Here is a 22842-nt window from a genome sequence, read left to right as displayed (position 1 = left end):
TGTGATTCACAAATAATAGATAATGTTTGGAATCCCTGCATGAACGTTCCTCAAAATGGAGGAAATGAAAAAAGGGGATTCCTAGTAAGTACCAGTTGCTGTGATGTATTTATAAATACATAGTTGAAGAATAAATTACTTCATAATCATTTCATATTTAATAGTAATATCAATAGGTATAGTCTGGTCTCCATGCCTGTGTTCTTAAACTAATGTTGCCACGAAGTTGAAATTTTTTTAGGACCTGCTTGCTATTCATCTTAGTTTATTATTATTTTTTATTTATTTATTTTTTTTTTGAGACGGAGTCTTGCTCTGTCGCCCAGGCTGGAGTGCAGTGGCGTAATCTCGGCTCACTGCAAGCTCCGCCTCCTGGGTTCACGCCATTCTCCTGCCTCAGCCTCTCCGAGTAGCTGGGACTACAGGCGCCCGCCACCACGCCCGGCTAATTTTTTTGTATTTTTAGTAGAGACGGGGTTTCACCGTGGTCTCGATCTCCTGACCTCGTGATCCACCCACCTCGGCCTCCCAAAGTGCTGGGATTACAAGCGTGAGCCACCGCGCCCGGCCTCATCTTAGTTTATTGCAAGAGAAATGAGTACTACAGGTCAGGTGCAGTGGCTCATGCCTGTAATCCCAGCACTTTGGGAGGCTGAGGCAGGGGGATTACTTGAGTTCAGGGATTCAGGACCAGCCTGGGCAACATAGTGGGATCCCATCTCTACCCAAAAGAAAAAAAACGAAAGAAAAGAAATGAGTACTACAGCCCTTTACACTGCTTCATACCCAATGCCAAGCACTTACTGTTCTTTGTAGTATTTGGGGAAATACCTGGTTTAACTTATGAATCCTGTAGATATTCATAAAGTAAAACGTCAGCACTTCTATTTTACTGTTGAGAAAACAGAAACTCAAACTTGTCCACCCTTAAGAGCTAATAGGTAGACAGAGCCCTACATTCAAACTCAAGTCTATTGGATTTCAGAGCCTGGGTGTGCTCTTTCATTTATTCTAATGGTACCAGGTAGCCAGTACCCTCTATTCACAATAAAGTAACTGAATGGCAAGTACAAATGTCTGATGAGAATTGTGAAGGAGAACGAGAACCTAAACCACAGAACACTGAGCGCCCAGGGCTAGGACGAGTGAAATGGAAAGTCAACAAAACAAAGACTAGGTACCAGAGATGTTGGCCTACTTTGAAATTTTTGCCTACAGGCAGCCCCATTTCCTTTAAGCCACTGATGAACAGAAGCTGAATATAGAGTATGTTCATCATTACGTGCTCTAGGCTTCAAATCCTGGCTTCTCTGAATATTTTCTGACCATTCAATCTTGGGCAAGTTACAACCATGTGACTCCATTTGCCTCCCTTTTAAATGGAATAGGATTAAATGTGTTAATGCATGAGAAGCACATAGAATAGTACCTGGTACATAGTAAACATTCAATAAATGTTAACCATTTGAGTGGCTTTAGACATTGAACAATATGGTAAATGTTCATTCTGCCTTATTGATACATGAAGTGGAATTTAAGCTATGGCTAGAGTGGCCATACACATCGCAGTTTACAACTAGTGTCCTAATATTATTATTATTAATACCCCCTTTTTAATCTCCAAAGTGCCCTCAGTTAGATAATAACTCATTTGATCAACCTAGCTATAGTCAGCTTTGTTATAGAAGAGTTTTGTGCCAGGAATTTGTTCATGTAAGTCTAAAGTGAAAGTTCCTCCAAGGGAAGATACTAACTTCTACTTCACGACATGGGGCTTTATATATGTTACAAATTAGGATTGGTAACAATCCCGTGTTAGACTACCTGGCATCAGACTGCACTTTAACACTTGCTAGCTATATAGTGTTGGGCAAGTTAGTTTACTTCTTTAAAGCTAGGCACTTCAACTGTAAAATGAGGATAGCATTAGTACCTTCCTCTAGGCCTGTGTAAATGAGGTAATGTATGTAAAGCATTAGTTAAGTGCCTGCTGCATAGAAAGTACATATAAATATGGTTAAGAGATGCAAATTTTTTGCTAAAGAAAAAGGCCTTGATACAAAGTGCTTAGGTTCATTGGAAGCTGAGAGATTGGAGTAGGTGGTGCTTAACTAAGGTCCTTTCACAATAATAAAATCTAATGATTTTATTCTAACAAGTATCAAAAGCTATTTTTATTTTCTTTTTTTATATTATGAAAAATGTCAAATATTTGTAAAAATAGGACTCCATGAGAGAGCAATGAACCCATGCAGTACTCATCAGTTGGCTTCAACAATAGTATGATACATGGCTGATCTTTATTTTTATGACTTTTGAAAAATAACTGTAATGAGATCTATTTTACACATCATAAAATTCACCCATGTGAAGTGTACAATTTGGTGGGTTTTGCAAATTTACCAGGTTGTCAGCCACCACCATAAATTAGGTTTTTGGTTTTTTTTTTGATAATTTCATCACTTTGTCAGGATACCAGCTACTCATTTACTGTTAATTCTAATTTTCACCCTCGGACCCAGGTATCTATCTTAGATTTGCCTTTTCTGAACATTTTGTATAAATGGAATCATACAATATGTGGTCTCTGGTGTCTGACTTCTTTGACTTAGCATAATGTTTTTGGAGTTCATATTGTAAGTAACATATATCAATACTTTTTCTTGCGGAATAAAATTCCATGGAATAAATAATACTATATTTTATCTGTCCTTCATAGCCAGTCTTTTAACATCTATATTTATATTCTTTCTCCTCCATTCCCTATCCCTATTGAATTATTCAAAGGCTATTTTTAATTTCTAAAATATGATAGCTGGAAATATTTATTATATGTTCCTGCTTTTTGTTTTTCCATATCATCTTCTGTCTTCTCATTCATCTTGCCTGTTTTAATTTTTTTTTCTCTGTTTAACAAATCACTTTACTTTGTTCCTCCGTGTGTCTTTTTTGGTTTTACTTGAGAATGAATGGGTGTACAGATCATAAACTTTCAAAGATAGAGACAAGCGTGCGTTTAATTATCTTCTCACTTTAACAAAAATTCATACTTGTTCAGTGGCAAATCCAGATACTGTTGATTTCCATGTTTTTTTTTTTTAATTTAAAGTCTTAAAGATTGGCTTTAGTTTTTTATATTGGGCTGATCTATTTGATTCCGATTCTTGTGGTGTTTTTTGTTTGTTTTTTTGTTTGTTTAACTCAGGTTGTTGGAAGAGGAGCCTTTGGAGTTGTTTGCAAAGCTAAGTGGAGAGCAAAAGATGTTGCTATTAAACAAATAGAAAGTGAATCTGAGAGGAAAGCATTTATTGTAGAGGTAAGTTGAGATGTCATTTCTTTTGTGTAGTTCTGCACTTAAGATACTCTGTGAATTTAATATTATGAAAAAGATTGGTTTCTCAGATGTCATTTCTTTGTATACATGAACATCAGCAATTTGGTTTAGTCAAAGGTACTGCCATAGGAACATTTTCTCATTCATACTCTTAAGTCTGATTAAAAATTAGGGGAAAAGAGACTTAACTACATAAATGAATTCACCCCTGAATTAAAACAGTTTCATCCATGGAATTCAGATCTATTTCAAGGCATAATATTTTAATTTTAAAATAGAAAAGAAATGGTATGCTTTCCCATTATCTAAAATTAAGAAATTTTATACACTTATTTTAAATGGAATGTTTTTAGAAACTCAAATTAGATTATTTTAAAGAAAAATTATTTCAAATTTGATTTTTCTCATTTAGCATGAAAATTTGCAACTGTTCTTTTAGAAATAGATTAGATTGAATGATGAATGAAAATCAAATAATCATGAGATTAGCGTATTATCAAATTTATCCTTTACTAACTTTGTTATTTTGTATTTTGAATCACATTATTTAGTTAAATCAATGTTTTTATCACTATTAAACCTCATTGGCCAATGGATAAGTGGCCTGTACCTTATAAACCTTCTGAATTTATATCTCTGTTTTTTCATTTAATCATAATTTCAAATTATACTTCAGATTTTTAATGTATAACATGGAAAAATGAGGACTTAATTGTGATATGAGAAAGTGATTTGTAAGTGGCTGAATGAGTTGAGAAATGCTGATAAGTGATTTGATGTCAGCATGAAGAAAGGTGATTTCTAGTAATATGTTCTAGGAGTCTAGCCTCAGCTTTGTCTTATGCAATATTTTTATTACAGTTTAGATAAAGCTATTGATCATTTCTTGTTACATTAGCAGTTTCACAAAGCTGGGTGAAATAGCATATGTGTTAAACATTAGGAATCACAAGTCAAAAAGATCGTAATAGCGTGAAGAAAATTTTTTAAATCCAGATGAGATGTGCATGTAATATAAAAAATCAAATGGTTCTCCAAAAATTCTTAGTAAAAAAGACTTCAGTCTCCTATACCTCCTCCAATCTAATTTTCTGCTTCCCAGAGACAACTACTTTGTGCTCATTCCTTCATGTTTGGTGTCCCCAGTCCAGATGCTGTTTATTACCCCTTCTCTAAAGAATCAACCTCTAGTCTTCTGCTGGGATGATAAGAGATAGTCACTGAGCTGTCTGAAGTCAAGGAAGGAATCTTTCGGTCTTTTACGCTGTCCCCTGCCCTATCCTTTGATTAGCTCATTTGCATAGGTACCTCGTTCTGCCAGCACTCCCCAACCTTTTGGAAGCTTTGTGAGATAAATCTGGTTGCTTCTCCATTTTTCTCATTGCCAGTTTATGATGCAGCTCTTCTAGGTCTGCTGTATCAGTTATTGCTAGTCATTTGCTTTCCAGCTTCCAAAAACGTATGCTGTTTGTGCACTTTACATTCTCTTCATCCTTCTGAGGTTATGCCTTAAAATTTTTCAAATCTTTATCATCTTAGTGGCAATTAGGGAGAGAGGAGGAAAAAATGCTTGTATAATCTGCTATCTGAATCTCACCTTAGCAAGATGAAATATAGTAAATATATTTTCATATAGTAAATAAATATAATAAATAGTGATACTAAGTCTTCTATTAGGACGAAAAATCCAAACATGTTGGCTCTAGATAGATAGAGCTTTTTATTAGCATACAGTATGAAGGTTTAGAGACATTAGTGGACTGAATATGAGCCAGCAGCATAATGTATGTAATAGAGAAGAAGAAGAAGAGTGGAAAAAGGGCAGAAAAGAGAGGAGAAGGGAGAAAAGAATGAGAACAAGAAGCAGTTTGCTGTGGAGCGGGATGCATTAATAGAATTTTGAAGACAGGCATGATGGTTCACATCTGTAATCCCAGAACTTTGGGAATGGCAGATGGGTTCTTGAGCCCAGGAGTTTGAGATCAGCCTGGACAACATGGCAAAACCCCATCTCTACAAAAAATACAAAAATTAGCCAGGCATGGTGGCTGTGCACCTGTAGTCCCAGCTACTCCAGAGGCTGAGGTAGGAGGATTGTATGAGTCCAGGAGGCAGAGGTTGCAATGACCCAAGATTGTACCACTGCACTGCAGCATGGGTAACAGAGCAAAACCTGTCTCACAAGAAAGAAAGAAGTTTGAGATCTAGAATAAGAGAAGTGAGTGTAGCCAAACCCTTCATTGACCTCAGTATGGATCATTGGATCAGGGATGATTAAAACTGAAAGAGGGAAACCAGCCAGTAGGCTATAATGATCACTGCAGCAGTTCAGGTTGGGACTACTAAGGCAATGGCAGTGGGAATGGAGAGGAGAGAATTAATTCAAGAAATGAGAAATGGAATGGAGGCAAGTATACAGAGGGAGTGCACATTTTAAGTCAGATAGACTAAAGTTCACACCCCACTTCTTAGCTATAGAACAGGTCATTGAACCCTCTGTGAGACTTAAGGTTAAAATCTCATCTTTAAAATGGAAATGATAATACCTACCTTGCAGAGTTGTGATAATTATACAATATCTATAAAGTGCACATTAGGGACCCACGCAGAGTAGCTAGACTGTTCAACTATAGCTATGAAGATGATAACAATGATAACATGACTTCTGGTTTGTATAATGCAGCTCAGTACCATCTCTGGGATCATATCCTAACATTTCTTGGCAGAGTTCATCTCTTCTTATTCTATATACTCATCATGCCTTGTTCATAATTCCTGTTATAGCACTTTGCATATTGATTTAATTATTTGTTTAGATGTCTATCTCTCCAGCTAAACTGTATGAGCTGGAGAACAGGGATTCTGTGCCATTCTGGGCAGTCACTTGGTATTTTCAGTGACTATGATTACAATGCCTGTTACTTAGTAAATAGTGATTGTTGAATGATTTAAACAAATGTTTTGTACAACAGTAAGATTTTAATGATACTGTGAAATCAGTACTTCGAAAGTTATCACTTTTTAAAAGAAACCTTAATTTCTTAACAGCTTCGGCAGTTATCCCGTGTGAACCATCCTAATATTGTAAAGCTTTATGGAGCCTGCTTGAATCCAGTAAGTTTGTTACTTTTTCATGGTCACCTGTGAGAAATGACATGGCAGATGTGTGTAGTTTATGTAGGTATTTTGAGTTTTTTGGTTTTTTTTTTAAAGTTTTTCAAAAATATTATATTTTTTCAAGATAAAAAGGTACCTCCAATACTTTAAAATATCAGCAGTGATCCCAATAGTTCAAGGACTATATGAGTACATGTGGCTATTATACATGCGTATGTCACCAACACACTCTAAACAGTGAGACTACAGCACTGTGGCATTGCTCCCATATTATTTTTTTTCTTTCTGTTTATGTATTTATTGAGTTACTTATTTGTTTTTGATATCTTTTTTTTATCATACTTTAAGTTCTAGGGTACATGTGCACAATGTGCAGGTTTGTTACGTATGTATACATTTGCCATGTTGTTGTGCTGCCCCCATTAACTCGTGATTTACATTAGGTATTTCTCCTAATGCTATCCCTCCCCCGTCCCCCCACCCCACGACAGGACCCAGTGTGTGATGTTCCCCAACCTGTGTCCAAGTGTTCTCATTATTCAGTTCCCACCTATGAGTGAGAACATGGGGTGTTTGGTTTTCTGTCCTTGGAATAGTTTGCTCAGAATAATGGTTTCCAGCTTCATCCATGTCCCTACAAAGGACATGAACTCATCCTTTTTTATGGCTGCATAGTATTCCATGGTGTATATGTGCCACAATTTCTTAATCCAGTCTATCATTGATGGACATTTGGGTTGGTTCCAAGTCTTTGCTATTGTGAATAGTGCCGCAATAAACATACGTGTCCCTGTGTCTTTATAGAAGCATGATTTATAATCCTTTGGGTATATACCCAGTAATGGGCTGGCTGGGTCAAATGGTATTTCTACTCTAGATCCTTGAGGAATTGCCACACTGTCTTCCACAATGGCTGAACTAGTTTACAGTCCCACCAACAGTGTAAAAGTGTTCCTGTTTCTCCACATCCTCTCCAGCACCTGTTTCCTGACTTTTTAATGATCACCATTCTAACTGGTGTGAGATGGTATCTCATTGTGGTTTTGATTTGCATTTCTCTGATGGCCAGTGATGATGAGCATTTTTTCATGTGTCTTTTGGCTGCATAAACATCTTCTTTTGAGAAGTGTCTGTATCCTTTGCCTACTTTTTGATGGAGTTGTTTGATTTTTTCTTGTATTTTTGTTTAAGTTCTTTGTAGATTCTGGATATTAGCCCTTTGTCAGATAGGTAGATTGTAAAAATTTTCTCCCATTCTGTAGGTTGCCTGTTCACTCTGATGATAGTTTCTTTTGCTGTGCAGAAGCTCCTTAGTTTAATTAGATCCCATTTGCCAATTTTGGCTTTTGTTGCCATTGCTTTTGGTGTTTTAGTCATGAAGTCCTTGCCCATGCCTATGTCCTGAATGGTATTGCCTAGGTTTTCTTCTAGGGTTTTTATGGTTTTAGGTCTAGCATTTAAGTATTTAATCCATCTTGAATTAATTTTTGTATAAGGTATAAGGAAGGGATCCAGTTTCAGCTTTCTACATAAGGCTAGCCAGTTTTCCCAGCACCATTTATTAAATGGGGAATCTTTTCCCCATTTCTTGTTTTTGTCAGGTTTGTCAAAGATCAGATGGTTGTAGATGTATGGTATTATTTCTGAGGGCTCTGTTCTGTTCCATTGGTCTATATCTCTGTTTTGGTACCAGTACCATGCTGTTTTGGTTACTGTAGCCTTGTAGTATAGTTTGAAGTCAGGTAGCGTGATGCCTCCAGCTTTGTTCTTTTGGCTTAGGATTGTCTTGGCAATGCGGGCTCTTGTTTGGTTCCGAATGAACTTTAAAGTAGTTTTTTCCAATTCTGTGAAGAAAGTCATTGGTAGCTTGATGGGGATGGCATTGAATCTATAAATTACCTTGGGCAGTATGACCATTTTCACGATACTGATTCTTCCAACCTATGAGCATGGAATGTTCTTCCATTTGTTTGTGTCTTCTTTTATTCCACTGAGCAGTGGTTTGTAGTTCTCCTTGAAGAGGTCCTTCACATCCTTTGTAAGTTGGATTCCTAGGTATTTTATTCTCTTTGAAGCAATTGTGAATGGGAGTTCACTCATGATTTGGCTGTCTGTTTGTCTGTTATTGGTGTATAGGAATGCTTGTGATTTTTGCACATTGATTTTGTATCCTGAGACTTTGCTGAAGTTGCTTATCAGCTTGAGGAGATTTGGGGCTGAGACGATGGGGTTTTCTAAATATACAATGATGTCATCTGCAAACGGACAGTTTGACTTCCTCTTTTCCTAATTGAATACCCTTTATTTCTTTCTCCTGCCTGATTGCCCTGGCCAGAACTTCTAACACTATGTTGAATAGGAGTGGTGAGTGAGGGCATCCTTGTCTTGTGCCAGTTTTCAAAGGGAATGCTTCCAGTTTTTGCCCATTCAGTATGATACTGGCTGTAGGTTTGTCATAAATAGCGCTTATTATTTTGAGATACGTCCCATCAATACCTAGTTTATTGAGAGTTTTTAGCATGAAGGGCTGTTGAATTTTGTCAAAGCCCTTTATCTATTGAGATAATCATGTGGTTTTTGTTGTTGGTTCTGTTTTTATGATGGATTATGTTTATTGATTTGTGTGTGTTGAACCAGCCTTGCATCCCAGGGATGAAGCCAACTTGATTGTGGTGGATAAGCTTTTTGATGGGCTGCTGGATTCAGTTTCCCGGTATTTTATTGAGGATTTTTGCATCGATGTTCATCAGGGATATTGGTCTAAAATTATCTTTTTTTGTTGTATCTCTGCCAGGCTTTGGTATCAGAATGATGCTGGCCTCATAAAACGTGTTAGGGAGGATTGCCTCTTTTTCTATTGATTGGAATAGTTTCAGAAGGAATGGTACCAGCTTGTCTTTGTACCTCTGGTAGAATTCGGCTGTGAATCCATCTGGTCCTGGACTTTTTTTGTTTGGTGGGCTATTCATTATTGCCTCAATTTCAGAGCCTGTTATTGGTCTATTCAGGGATTCAACTTCTTGCTGGTTTAGTCTTGGGAGGGTGTATGTGTCCAGTAATTTATCCATTTCTTCTAGATTTTCTAGTTTATTTTCATAGAGGTGTTTATAGTATTCTCTGATGGTAGTTTGCATTTCTGTGTGATTGGTGGTGATATCCCCATTATCATTTTTTATTGTGTCTATTTGATTCTTCTCTCTTTTCTTCTTTATTAGTGTTGCTAGTGGTCTATCAATTTTGTTGATCTTTTCAAAAAACCAGCTCCTGGATTCATTGATTTTTTTTGAAGGGTTTTTTGTGTCTCTGTCTCCTTCAGTTCTGCTCTGATCTTAGTTATTTCTTGCCTTCTGCCAACTTTTGAATGTGTTTGCTCTTGCTTCTCTAGTTCTTTTAATTGTGATGTTAGGGTGTCAGTTTTAGATCTTTCCTGCTTTCTCTTGTGGGCATTTAGTGCTATAAGTTTCCCTCTACACACTGCTTTAAATGTGTCCCAGAGATTCTGGTATGTTGTGCCTTTCTTCTCATTGGTTTCAAAGAACATCTTTATTTCTGCCTTCATTTCGTTACGTACCCAGTAGTCATTCAGGAACAGATTGTTCAGTTTCCATGTAGTTGAGTGGTTTTGAGTGAGTTTCTTAATCCTGAATCTAGTTTGATTCCACTGTGGTCTGAGAGACAGTTTGTTATAATTTGTGTTATTTTACATTTGCTGAGGAGTGCTTTACTTCCAACTATGTGGTCAATTTTGGAATAAGTGCAATGTGGTATTGAGAAGAATGTATATTCTGTTGATTTGAGATAGAGAGTTCTATAGATGTCTATTAGGTCCACTTTGTGCAGAGCTGAGTTCAATTCCTGGATATCCTTGTTAACGTTCTGTCTCATTGATCTGTCTAATGTTGACAGTGGGGTGTTAAAGCCTCCCATTATTATTGTATGGGAGTCTAAGTCTCTTTGTAGGTCTCTAAGGACTTGCTTTATGAATCTGAGTGCTCCTGTATTGGGTGCATATATATTTAGGGTAGTTAGCTCTTCTTGTTGAATTGATCCCTTTACCATTATATAATGGCCTTCTTTGTCTCTTTTGATCTTTGTTGGTTTAAAGTCTGTTTTATCAGAGACTAGGATTGCAACCCCTGCCTTTTTTTGTTTTCCATTTGATTGGTAGATCTTCCTCCATCCCTTTATTTTGAGGCTTTGTGTGTCTCTGCACATGAGATGGGTTTCCTGAATACAGCACACAGATGAGTTTTGACTCTATCCAATTTGCCTGTCTGTGCCTTTTAATTGGAGCATTTAGCCCATTTACATTTAAGGTTAGTATTGTTATGTGTGAATTTGATCCTGTCATTATGATATTAGCTGTTTATTTTGCTCGTTAGTTGATGCAGTTTCTTCCTAGCCTTGATGGTCTTTACAATTTGGCATGTTTTTGCAATGCCTGGTACTGGTTGTTCCTTTCCGTGTTTAGTGCTTCCTTCAGGAGCTCTTGTTAGGCAGGCCTGCTGGTGACAAAATCTCTCAGCATTTGTCTGTCTGTAAAGGATTTTATTTCTCCTTCACCTATGAAGCTTAGTTTGGCTGGATATGAAATTCTGGGTTGAAAATTCTTTTCTTTAAGAATGTTGAATATTGGCCCCCACTCTCTTCTGGCTTGTAGTGTTTCTGCTGAGAGATCCACTGTTAGTTTGATGGGCTTCCCTTTGTGGGTAACCCGACCTTTCTCTCTGGCTGCCCTTAACATTTTTGCCTTCATTTCAACTTTGGTGAATCTGACAACTATGTGTCTTGGAGTTGCTCTTCTCGAGGAGTATCTTTGTGGAGTTCTCTGTATTTCCTGAATTTGAATGTTGGCCTGCGTTGCTAGGTTGGGGAAGTTCTCCTGGATTATCCTGAAGAGGGTTTTCCAACTTGGTTCCATTCTCTCCATCACTTTCAGATACACTAATGAGATGTAGATTTGGTCTTTTCACATAGTCCCATATTTCTTGGAGTCTTTGTTTGTTTCTTTTTACTCTTTTTTCTCTAAACTTCTCTTCTCGCTTCATTTCATTCATTTGATCTTCAATCACTGATACCCTTTCTGCCACTTGATCAAATCAGCTACTGAAGCTTGTGCATGTGTCACATAGTTCTTGTGCCATGGTTTTCAGCTCCATCAGGTCATTTAAGGTCTTCTCTATGCTGTTTATTCTAGTTAGCCATTCAGCTAATCTTTTTTCAAGGTATTTAGCTTCTTTGCGATCGGTTCAAACATCCTCCTTTAGCTTGGAGAAGTTTGTTATTACCAATTGTCTGAAGCCTTCTTCTCTCAACTCATCAAAGTCATTCTCCGTCCAGCTTTGTTCCGTTGCTGGCAAGGAGCTTTGGAGGAGAAGAGGCGCTCTGATTTTTAGAATTTTCAGCTTTTCTGCTCTGGTTTCTCCCCATTTTTGTGGTTTTATCTACCTTTGGTCTTTGATGGTGGTGACGTACAGTTGGGGTTTTGATGTGGATGTCCTTTCTGTTTATTAGTTTTCCTTCTAACAATCAGGACCCTCAGCTACAGGTCTGTTGGAGTTTGCTGGAGGTCCACTCCAGACCCTGTTTGTCTGGGTATCACCAGCGGAGGCTGCAGAAGAGCAAATATTGCAGAATGGCAAATGTTGCTGCCTGATCCTTCCTCTGGAAGCTTCATCTCAGAGGGGCACCCGGCTGTATGAGGTGTCAGTCTGCCCCTACTGGGAGGTGTCTCCCAGTTAGGCTACTCAGGGGTCAGGGACCCACTTGAGGGAGGCCATCTGTCCATTCTCAGATCTCAAACTCCATGCTGGGAGAACCACTACTCTCTTCAAAGCTGTCAGACAGGGACGTTTAAGTCTGCAGAAGTTTCTGCTGCCTTTTGTTCAGCTATGCCCTGCCCCCAGAGATGGAGTCTACAGAGGCGGGCAGGCCTCCTTGAGCTGTGGTGGGCTCCACCCAGTTCGAGCTTCCTGGCCGCCTTGTTTACCTACTCAAGCCTCAGCAATGGCAGATGCCTCTCCCAGCCTCGCTGCCGCCTTGCAGTTGGATCTCAGACTGCTGTGCTAGCAGTGAGTGAGGCTCCGTGGGCATGGGACCCTCCGAGCCAGGCGTAGGATGTAATCTCCTGGTGTGCTGTTTGTTAAGACCGTTGGAAAAGCACAGTATTAGGGTGGGAGTGTCCCAATTTTCCAGGTACCATCTGTCACAGCTTCCCTTGTCTAGGAAAGGGAATTCCCCAACCCCTTGCGCATCCTGGGTGAGACGATGCCCTGCCCTGCTTCGGCTCACATTCCATGGGCTGCACCCACTGTCTGACAAGCCCCAGTGAGATGAACCCTGTACCTCAGCTGGAAATGCAGAAATCACCTGTCTTCTGCGTCGCTTACGCTGGTAGCTGTAGACTGGAGCTTTTCCTATTTGGCCATCTTGGAGCCTCCTATGTAGCTATTTTGATCTACTATCTTAGATGTATTTCTGAAAGAACAGTTATAGTTTGTTCATTTGACTTGTTTCTAGTCTTTTAGCAAAACAGTGTATCAGAAGAGTTGTTTTAGGTGATTTTGTCCAATAACCTCATCTTCTTATGAGGCTTTTGATATCCTGTGGCAGCACCTACTTACTGGCACTGGAGAAAGTCCCCAGAATATCTTGTGATTGTATTTTACATACATTTTCACACTTAGTGGACTCCTAGAAGACAGTCTTAGGTCATAGATACCTTTTCCTTCCCTAGTACTATTCACATACTAGGGGCCAAAAGAATGATTTTTAATATATCTGTAAAATCAGGGGAGTGAATTAAATTATCTCTCAAAGGCCCTAAGATGATGGAGCTTCTTGGTTAATGCTTCTGGTATATGTTTCCTTTAGGTGTGTCTTGTGATGGAATATGCTGAAGGGGGCTCTTTATACAATGGTGAGTGTTATTAGACCTGTCTTTATCTAGTAGATTAAAATAATTTGAAAACTTTTAATATAAACCCTAAGTTGTTTAACATTCTTCACAATTTGCTGTCAGTCTCAAAAGGACATAATTTTTAAAAATCTGCTAAAGAATAAAAATGGAAAGATAAGATTCTATAACATTAGTATGTGAAATTTAGAGGTCTATCAATTTTTTAAGTAGATGGTACTTTGCATTTCATTAAAAGCATTTAAGTAAAAGTTTACTTTTTAAATAGATTTTAAAATATCTTCAGATTTTTTTTCTTTTTGTCCTCTCATAACTTTGAGCCTCCTTATTTTAGAATTCTTTAACCATATTTCCATTTCACTCTGCTTTATTTTTCTTTTTTTCAAAAAAAATTGTGAAAACTCACTTCACACAACCTTTTATTTGTAGCAATGAAAAAAAAACTTTGTGTAGTATTATAAAAGTCTTTATCTGTTTGAAAAAGTGTGGTAATGTATATTGATTTTACTTGAATGTAGGAATAACATTTAATAGATGTACTATTAAATATTAATATTATGGCAATTATCCACTCAAAATTATTAGATATTTTCATCCTTTTTATTTAGAAAAAAAATTAAAAGGCCGGGCTTGGTGGCTCATGCCTGTAATCCCGGCACTTTGGGAGGCCGAGGCAGGCGGATCATGAGGTCGAGAGATCAAGATCACCATCCTGGCCAACATGGTGATACCCTGTCTCTACTAAAAATACAAAAATTAGCTGGGCGTGGTGGCACACGCCTGTAGTCCCAGCTACTCAGGAGGCTGAGCCAGGAGAATTGCTTGAACCCAGGAGGTGGAGGTTGCGGTGAGCCAAGATCGCACCACTGCACTCCAGCCTGGAGACAAAGTGAGACTCCATCTCAAAAAACAAAAAGAAAAAAGAAAGAAAAAAATTTAAAGCAGGACTGATGGAGCATATGTATATATAGAAAAATACCCAGTCATGTGTTCTGATAGTGCTTGCATTCACATTGTGTCTTTTGTTATATGCAATAAAGTTCTTTTTAGTTTGTGCCTTTCTTTCGCAGTGCTGCATGGTGCTGAACCATTGCCGTATTACACTGCTGCCCACGCAATGAGTTGGTGTTTACAGTGTTCCCAAGGAGTGGCTTATCTTCACAGCATGCAACCCAAAGCGCTCATTCACAGGGACCTGAAACCACCAAAGTAAGTTATAATAATGTGACACCCCTCAGCCCCTTCCTCCTTCTCTCTCACTCTCGCCACCCCCAACCCACTCTCTAATTCAAGCTCATTATTGTACAGGAGTTTCTCTTTTCTCTATTTGGCTTACTCAATATTTACTTTTAACTCACCTTCATCATTTAGTCATTTATCTAAGCTTGTATTTTAGATGTTGTCTTTAGTGGGATTTTTATTTTTGGTAACCTCTACCTTAGATTAGCATACTTCTAGAATCTGTTAGCCTATAAAAATCTCATTTTGTGCCTGCAGTATATAATGTTGCTGTTAGACAATTCCTTGGGGGCAGAGATAGGTCTGACGTTTTTCTTGCTGTGTCCCTAACACCTAGCACATAAACATTCTACAGAAATTTGCAGTTGTTATTACTTGCTCTTTCAGAGGAAAGTAAAAGGGCATTTCTTGGCATCTGGGTAGAAATTGAAAATATTCTGGATTCTTCATAATGTGAATACTTGGGACTTTAAAAACTTATAAATTCCTTAGATAAGTATTTTAAAAGACTAAAACTTTGGGGGTTTTGTTTGTATAGGTATTCAGTTAAAGAAAACATACACATAAAACGTATTGTTTCCTTTTCTCTCTTTTTTTTCTTTTATGCACCTGTGACAGAGTAAAAATAGTCTCTACGTATCTTCTTTACCCTCCCCCAAGCTCCCACCCCAGCACATTAGTCTTTACAGAAGAGGTTTCCCTTAGGAAATCAGTATAGTCTTCAGTTATTTCATTCTCTTGATACTGGTTAAAGCATTAAAACATCCCTTCTGGGTGTAACTTGTCACTCTCAGGTCAAATCTGATATACTCTACATAGGTTCCAACTCTTAGAATCACTGTTCTTGCTAGTGTATCTTATCTCTACTCCCAAACTTAAACTGATTTGTGTTTCCCCAGGTCACTGATAAAATAATGTTTTCCTGAGGCTATTATCTTAGTTACCTGCCTTAACTAATGAAGAAATCACTTAGCCTTTTTTTTCTTGGTTGTGAATATTCAGTCATCCTTTTTCCACTATATTAACAGAGTTGAATTATTAAAGCAAACTCATGAGAATCACAGCTCTTAACCAGCAACAAATTGACAAATGATCCAAAGGATATAGGCAAGCATCAGATACAGCCAAAGCATTCTTTTCCTAAAAGAGTCTGAACGCATCTGATACAACACCCAAAAGTACCCCTTTTCTCCTCGTTACGGTGTGTTTTGGCTTTGGAATAAATGATTAGTTATTGAACAATATATGGAGAAATATCTTACAAAAGGAAGTCATTTCCATTTTCTAACATCTTTTACATTGCACTAATTACACAGTTTAAATGACTATCCCTAATCTTCATCCAACTACACCCCATAAATTTTAGGTTTATTTAATCAACCTAGTTAGACCAGATATATCCTTCTAAAATCATTTGTAGATAGAGATTCTCCTTTTGCTAGTAAATACCATTAACATATTTACAGAAGGTCTGGTCTAGGTCATTTATTCCAGGCCTCTCCGTGATTGGATTCATCTTGCAAATCATCTTTGGAGCCCTTGGTATACAAGTTGGACTTTAGAATCAGAATTGATTCTAATTCAGAAAGTACTGGGTGAAAGAAATTCTTTGGAATGGCTATGCTTTTATATACAATTGGACATACATGAATACCTGCTATATCTTTTTTTTATTATTTTTATTATTTTATTTTATTTTATTTTATTTTTGAGACAGAGTCTCACTCTGTCGCCCAGGCTGGAGTGCAGTGGCGGGATCTCAGCTCACTGCAACCTCCGCCTCCAGGGTTCAAGCAATTCTCCTGCCTCAGCCTCCTGAGTAGCTGGGACTACAGGCATGTGCCACCACGCCTGGCTAATTTTTTGTATTTTTAGTGGAGACAGGGTTTCACCGTGTTAGCCAGGATGGTCTCAATCTCCTGATCTCGTGATCCGCCCGCCTCAGCCTCCCAAAGTGCTGGGATTACAGGCCTGAACCACTGCACCCGGCCAATACCTGCTATATCTTATTGTCAATGGAAAACCTACAGATTCTGTGGTCAGGAAGAGTTCCTCAAAATGGTATCTAAAAAAGGTACCTGATGATCTAGGGAGGTGTTTTATACACTGTCAAGTTGTGCTTGTGCTTGTATTTTATCTTTTGCAAGTTTATTCACATGTACATTAGAAATTAAAATGAGTTTTTAATCTTAACAGTGTGAAAGTAAGCCTACAAAGATAATTTAAGTTCACATTTCAGTGAGCCTTGAATTTTCTGTTCAAGGCTGGTGAACTTTTGAAATCGAGTAAAGGAGTACTAGCATAAAACTCATTCAGGAAAGTTATCTTGAATCATCAGAAATTATCTTGATATCTTGAATATACCAGTATAAAACAAGGAAACTAGTTACAGAGTTCTTATAATTTTCTTGGGTAAAAAGTATGAGTTTGAACAAGAACATTGAGATGCGGGAAAAAAGTTTTGTTGAAGTACATATAGAGGTATACTGCATTTAGCATTCTTTTCACTGGAATGATTATGAGAGTCTTTTTGGTATTATGGAACTGTGCATAGTAGTTTATCTGACTTATTTTAGTCACATTGTACTAAAAGAGAAGAAATTTCCAAATAATCTCTCCAGATATAAAAAGTTTATAAAACTTGTAATTAAAATGAATTCCTATGTACTGCTATTGGATATTACTACAATGTGATGATGGTGCAAATTATATTACCCATTTCTATTTCTGTTTGTCATGAAAAGCAAAACCTTGTAAGTAAGAGTATGCTACTTGGTGACTGTAGTTGGGTAATAGTACACCTAGGAAAGTCCGAATCTTAAGTTCAGAAAATTTTCCAAAAATCTCTCATTAGGTCATTTTAGCTATAATAGATTTGTATTCCTCCCACACATACATAGTCTAAGCACAAAAATGATTTTGGGATTGAACATTTTTAGAAGTATCTTCAAAATAAAGACTTTTTTTCCTTCTATATTGGCTTATTTTCTTTCAATTATATAGTGTTACTATTTTTTAAGTAATACATATTTATGATTAAACTCCCATTTCAGGATACCATAATGTTGACCTAATAGAAGTTTTTTAAACCCCACATTTTATTTTGGCCAGAGAGAAGTATGATCAGGAAAGATTTTGGAGCTAGAGATGAAGACATCAGAATGTGAATCTAGCAGCCTTCCAAAGAGAGCTAGGTTATCGTCAATTAATTTTTGCTTATATTTCTCTGAACTATCAGGCTTTTATAGTGACCAAGTAAATTAGTCATTTCACAGAAGTTGAATGGTAACATTCATTTTGCTTAACCTTTTCCATTTCCACATATGTCTCTTCTTTTATTGTAGAATAAAATGTTGGCCTTGTAACTTTTGATGTTTTTTGTTTTTTTAAACAGCTTACTGCTGGTTGCAGGGGGGACAGTTCTAAAAATTTGTGATTTTGGTACAGCCTGTGACATTCAGACACACATGACCAATAACAAGGGGAGTGCTGCTTGGATGGCACCTGAAGTTTTTGAAGGTAAAATGGCAAAAGTATGGTATGTTTGATAATCTCCCTCACTCCTTGTGAATTCAGTATGTTTTTATAGATTTTCCCCATTTCCATGGTTTTATTTCTGCATAATACATAAATATACAATGAAATCTAAGGGGATATTAAATATAGTGTTATATCCTAAATTTTATAGTAAGATTTAAATCTTCTATGCAAGTTCAAGCATATGTACAGTTGATCCTCATTGTTCACCAATTTCTTAATTGCAAAATTGCCTATTTGCTATCCTTTATTTGTAACCCCAAAATTAATACTCATGGTGCTTTCATGGTTATTTGCAGACAGTGCTTTCATGTATTCGCAGACAGTGTGCATGCGCTGAGCAGTGCAAATTTTGAGTCATCTTAACACATGTTCCCAGCTGAGGTTGAACAAGACAACGCTCTTCCATCTTGTTTCAGCTCTCATGCTGTAAGCAGGTGTCCTTTTTGTACTGTTTAGAGCCCTTTTTCATTTTTGTGATTTTTGTTGGTAATTTTGCTAGTTAAAATGGCCCTCAAGCATAGTACTGCCTAAGTACAAGAAGGCTATGATGTATAATAGACAATATACATGTGTTAAATTATCTTCATTCAGGCATGAGTTACAGAAATGTTGGCTATGAGTTCAATGGTAATAAATCAACAGTATATATGAATAAGGTGTCTTTAAGCAGAAACACACATGAAACAAGGCTATATATTGATCAGTTGACAAAAACGTGGTGACCAGAGGCACACAGGAACCTACCCCTGTATTTTCCCTAGGAGCGATGATTCAGTGTTCACTAATTCAGTGTTCTCAGAAACTTTATAGAACATAAATACCAGGAATAATGAGAATTAACTGTGCTTTTGTATTGATTTCCTAGCAATTAAAAAATTGAGAGCCCTAAAGTTTAAATGAGGATGCCTTAAAAAGAATGCAAGAGGCCGGGCGCGGTGGCTCAGGCCTGTAATCCCAGCACTTTGGGAGGCCGAGGTGGGTGGATCATGAGGTCAGGAGATCGAGACCATCCTGGCTAACACGGTGAAACCCCGTCTCTACTAAAACTACAAAAAATTATCCGGGCGTGGTGGTGGGTGCCCGTAGTCCCAGCTACTCGGGAGGCTGAGGCAGGAGAATGGCATGAACCCAGGAGGCGGAGCATGCAGTGAGCCGAGATCGGGCCACAGAAATAAGATACTAAGAATTACAAATAAATGTCAAGCTTATATGTTTACCTTCTTTTATACCTCCATATGTCACTGAAGTTCTAAAAGAGTTGTCTGTAAATTATATGCTAGGTTTCTGTATAAAAACATCAAATTATCTTAAATGAAAGAAGTTGAACTGAAGGTGTGTGATTTGTATGTTAGGAAGTGTGAATGCCCATAAAATTCAGATACATTCAGTTAATCAGACTCCGGTTCTAGCTTATTTCTTTTAGTTTTGATGACTTTAAAGGGTTTTCTGTTTGTTTTTAGCCACCCCAGAGGAAGAGAAATTGCAATGCAACTAGTCACCTGAGTGGAGCTCTTTTGCCCTAAAATTCAATTTAATAATAAATGGATAATCAGGTGTTATATTACACAAGATTAAATGATGCCTCCTGTTTTATATACAGAATGTATACATTTGACATTGTTTTAAAATTATTTACTTATTTAATATACCTTTATGTGAGTTAAAATGATCTAATGTTACTATATGTGGAGAGCAAAAAGATTTGTTTATACAAAAGATTAATTTTATTGCTCTAGACAATCCTTAATTGTCTAGAGCAACAAAATGCAGACTGTTAGGCTGTGTAAGTTTCTTCATTTCTGAAAGATGTCAGTCAACCTGTAGCCCAAATCAGATTGTAGCATGGTCGTAGTGCTATATTACAGTGTACTGCTTAGCATGTAAAGCTATAACTATAATAATTGTTCATTCTTACAGTGGGTTGAGTTTTTGTTTGTTTTTGGGAGATTATGAAGGGTGCTTATTGTGCTGATTCAACCACCTACTTAGTTTGTAAATTTTTGCTGTATAACTTGGGTTATCCGTAATTTTCGTTACTTACAACTTATGTTTAAGTTTACAAATTAAGAATTTCCCTTCACCATATATTGACGAAGAAACTGTAATACTAAATTAGAAAGTTCTTCTGCTTTGATGGCAGAGTAGTGCTGTCCGTCAGAGAATGGGAAGAAAATTTAAGATTAAAATGTAACAGAAAGGAAGCCAGGCACAATGGCTCATGCCTGTGATCCCAGCGCTTCGGTAGGCCAGAGCAGAAGGATCAGTTGAGCCCAGGGGTTTGAGACCAGCCTGGGCAACATGGCAAGACCCCATCTCTACAAAAAATTTTAAAAATTAACCAGTTGTGCCAGCACATGCCTGTAGCCTCAGCTACTCAGGAGGATCACTTGAGCCCAAGAGTTTGAGGCTACACTGAGCTCCAGCTTGGATGAGAGTGTGAGATCCTGTCTCAGAATAAAATAATAGTAAACAACATAAAGGAATATACAGATGTTTCATACTCTGCCCCAGGGAAAGTATCAGTCTAAATACATAAAAGTCAAGTCCTATGCCTCTTGATGAAAAGATAGAAAATAACTGAGTTTCTGAAGTAGATTTTTTTAGTGTATTGTTCATAATTCATTTAAAAATATACTTGTTGGAAAGACAAAGTACTTCAGAAAGAGTAGTTTCTTAGTTCTACATGTGACAGCCTCATTTTTATCCATGGTACCCATTCTCAAAATTTAAGCCATTGTTTCTGTAAGTCATGTGGAAAAATAGTCTTTAGGTTATATACTACCTTTTTTTTTCTAGGTAGTAATTACAGTGAAAAATGTGACGTCTTCAGCTGGGGTATTATTCTTTGGGAAGTGATAACGCGTCGGAAACCCTTTGATGAGATTGGTGGCCCAGCTTTCCGAATCATGTGGGCTGTTCATAATGGTTCGTAAAAAGAAATTTTTCTTAAATGTATTTTTTGTGTTTTCTACTTGGAAGACTACTCCTGTCTCCCTCCCTAAAGAATATCATTTGTCTCTAACATTGAAATGTACAATTCTTTGTTAAAAGACGACTTTACTATTATCAGACTCTGCCCTGTCCCTGCCCCAGAGTCCAGCAGAGCAGGATTGAGAGTAGTCTTGATCTCCACATGTGGCTGAGGATGTTCACTGGCTCCGCTGATTAGGGAAAGGCCATCAGTACACAACCTAGACAGTTGGCTCTCTCTTAGGGAGAAGCATCAGGCAGGATCCTGGAAAAAATTAAAAAATACATACATAAAATTTCTGACATGGTTAATATAACTGGAGAGTTATAGCCCTTTTCTCCTGAAGAAGCAAGGGCCTCATCAAGGAGAAAAAGCAAAGAATAATAATGCTTCACATATTTTTCCTGTTTATATTCTCACCCACCCTTAGAGGGTGAGTACTGTTGCCTCATTTTACAGATTAGGAAACTGAGGCCTAGAGAGGTTAATAACTTGCTTCAGGTCACAAGATTGGTAAGTGGTAGAGCTGGGATTCAAATCCAGATGCTTCTGACTTGAATGCTCATATCTTAAGTCATATTGACTTACGGACTCAATGTCCTTGCATCCATCCTGTTTCTTTTATAGTTCTGGTAATGTTGTTTTTAACCACATATGATGTTAGAATGCATCCTCTTCATTAGTAAAGTTACTTTACATTTGCTTGGGAAAATAGCTTTTCATGAAGGAAAATTACTTACCTTCTTAACTTTAGCGCCACTCTTAGTTATTTCATTTCTATGCCTTGTTTATAATCGTGACTAATGGCCATTTTTTACATTATTCCACAAGTATAAAAACAAATGTCTGCCTAATTATTTAGGTCATTCATAAATTTATCAAACAGTACCATCATCTGAGTAATCTTAGCTGTTTTTACCAGTTTCCTATACTGCCTTTAATATTACTACCATTAGTATCATTGTGGAGACTGTTCAGCATTGACCAGGACAGCTTGCTTTCTATCAGTTGTCAGTAAATAATTGAATGTCCATGAAGTAAAGAATAAAAGAACTAACTTGTTAATTCATAAAATTACAAAGCACTTTTATTACTCCAAGTTATAGATCTTAAACTACAAGATCTATAAAATAAATACCACTTTGGAAATATGTACAAAGAGTTTGCATCATTCTTTGGGTAAATACATTCTTCCCCCCTTCCTCTAATTTTCAATTGTAGGTACTCGACCACCACTGATCAAAAATTTACCTAAGCCCATTGAGAGCCTGATGACTCGTTGTTGGTCTAAAGATCCTTCCCAGCGCCCTTCAATGGAGGAAATTGTGAAAATAATGACTCACTTGATGCGGGTATAATCCTTCTTTTGAGGGGCTTTGGATTTAGGGGAATTTAATATGTGCTGAGTTTTAATGGAATTTTAAAAGGGATGTTATTACTATATTCTGCTTTATATATTACTATGTTTTCTAAGTGAGAATGGGCATTTATTACTCATAGTCAGAAGAGGAAACATTATTTTGAGAGGGAAAATCTAGTTCTTTATCACTGGAAAGACGGCTAGACTAGGTTTCTAGACTTGCTTTTTTCTTTTTGCTTACATTAGTGGACAAGTGTGTTTGTCTCTGGGCCTGTTGCCTCATTTGTAATGTGGGAGAAACTGAAATAGATGGTCTCTAAAGCCATCACAGGACTTGGCTATATTAATATTATGACTTCAATACA

General features: G+C 37.3%; 1 protein-coding gene across 4 annotated transcripts in view; it reads left to right on the top strand.

The window, feature by feature from the left end:
* Window positions 1-22842, top strand: part of MAP3K7 (mitogen-activated protein kinase kinase kinase 7) — a 77404-nt gene that overhangs the window by 14569 nt on the left and 39993 nt on the right. For all 4 annotated transcript variants that reach the window (XM_055258937.2, XM_055258938.2, XM_055258936.2 and 1 more), the window contains exons 2-8: window positions 3206-3316; window positions 6383-6448; window positions 13325-13370; window positions 14438-14576; window positions 18001-18125; window positions 20943-21071; window positions 22339-22469. In XM_055258937.2, the coding sequence (XP_055114912.2) occupies window positions 3206-3316; window positions 6383-6448; window positions 13325-13370; window positions 14438-14576; window positions 18001-18125; window positions 20943-21071; window positions 22339-22469 (747 nt within the window). The remainder of the gene's footprint in view (window positions 1-3205; window positions 3317-6382; window positions 6449-13324; window positions 13371-14437; window positions 14577-18000; window positions 18126-20942; window positions 21072-22338; window positions 22470-22842) is intronic.

The sequence above is a fragment of the Symphalangus syndactylus genome, chromosome 2 (genome assembly GCF_028878055.3).
Source record: "Symphalangus syndactylus isolate Jambi chromosome 2, NHGRI_mSymSyn1-v2.1_pri, whole genome shotgun sequence".
NCBI classification, from domain to species: Eukaryota; Metazoa; Chordata; class Mammalia; order Primates; family Hylobatidae; genus Symphalangus; species Symphalangus syndactylus.
The sequence above is the reverse complement of the archived record's forward strand: the minus strand, read 5'-3'. Positions and strand labels throughout refer to the sequence as shown.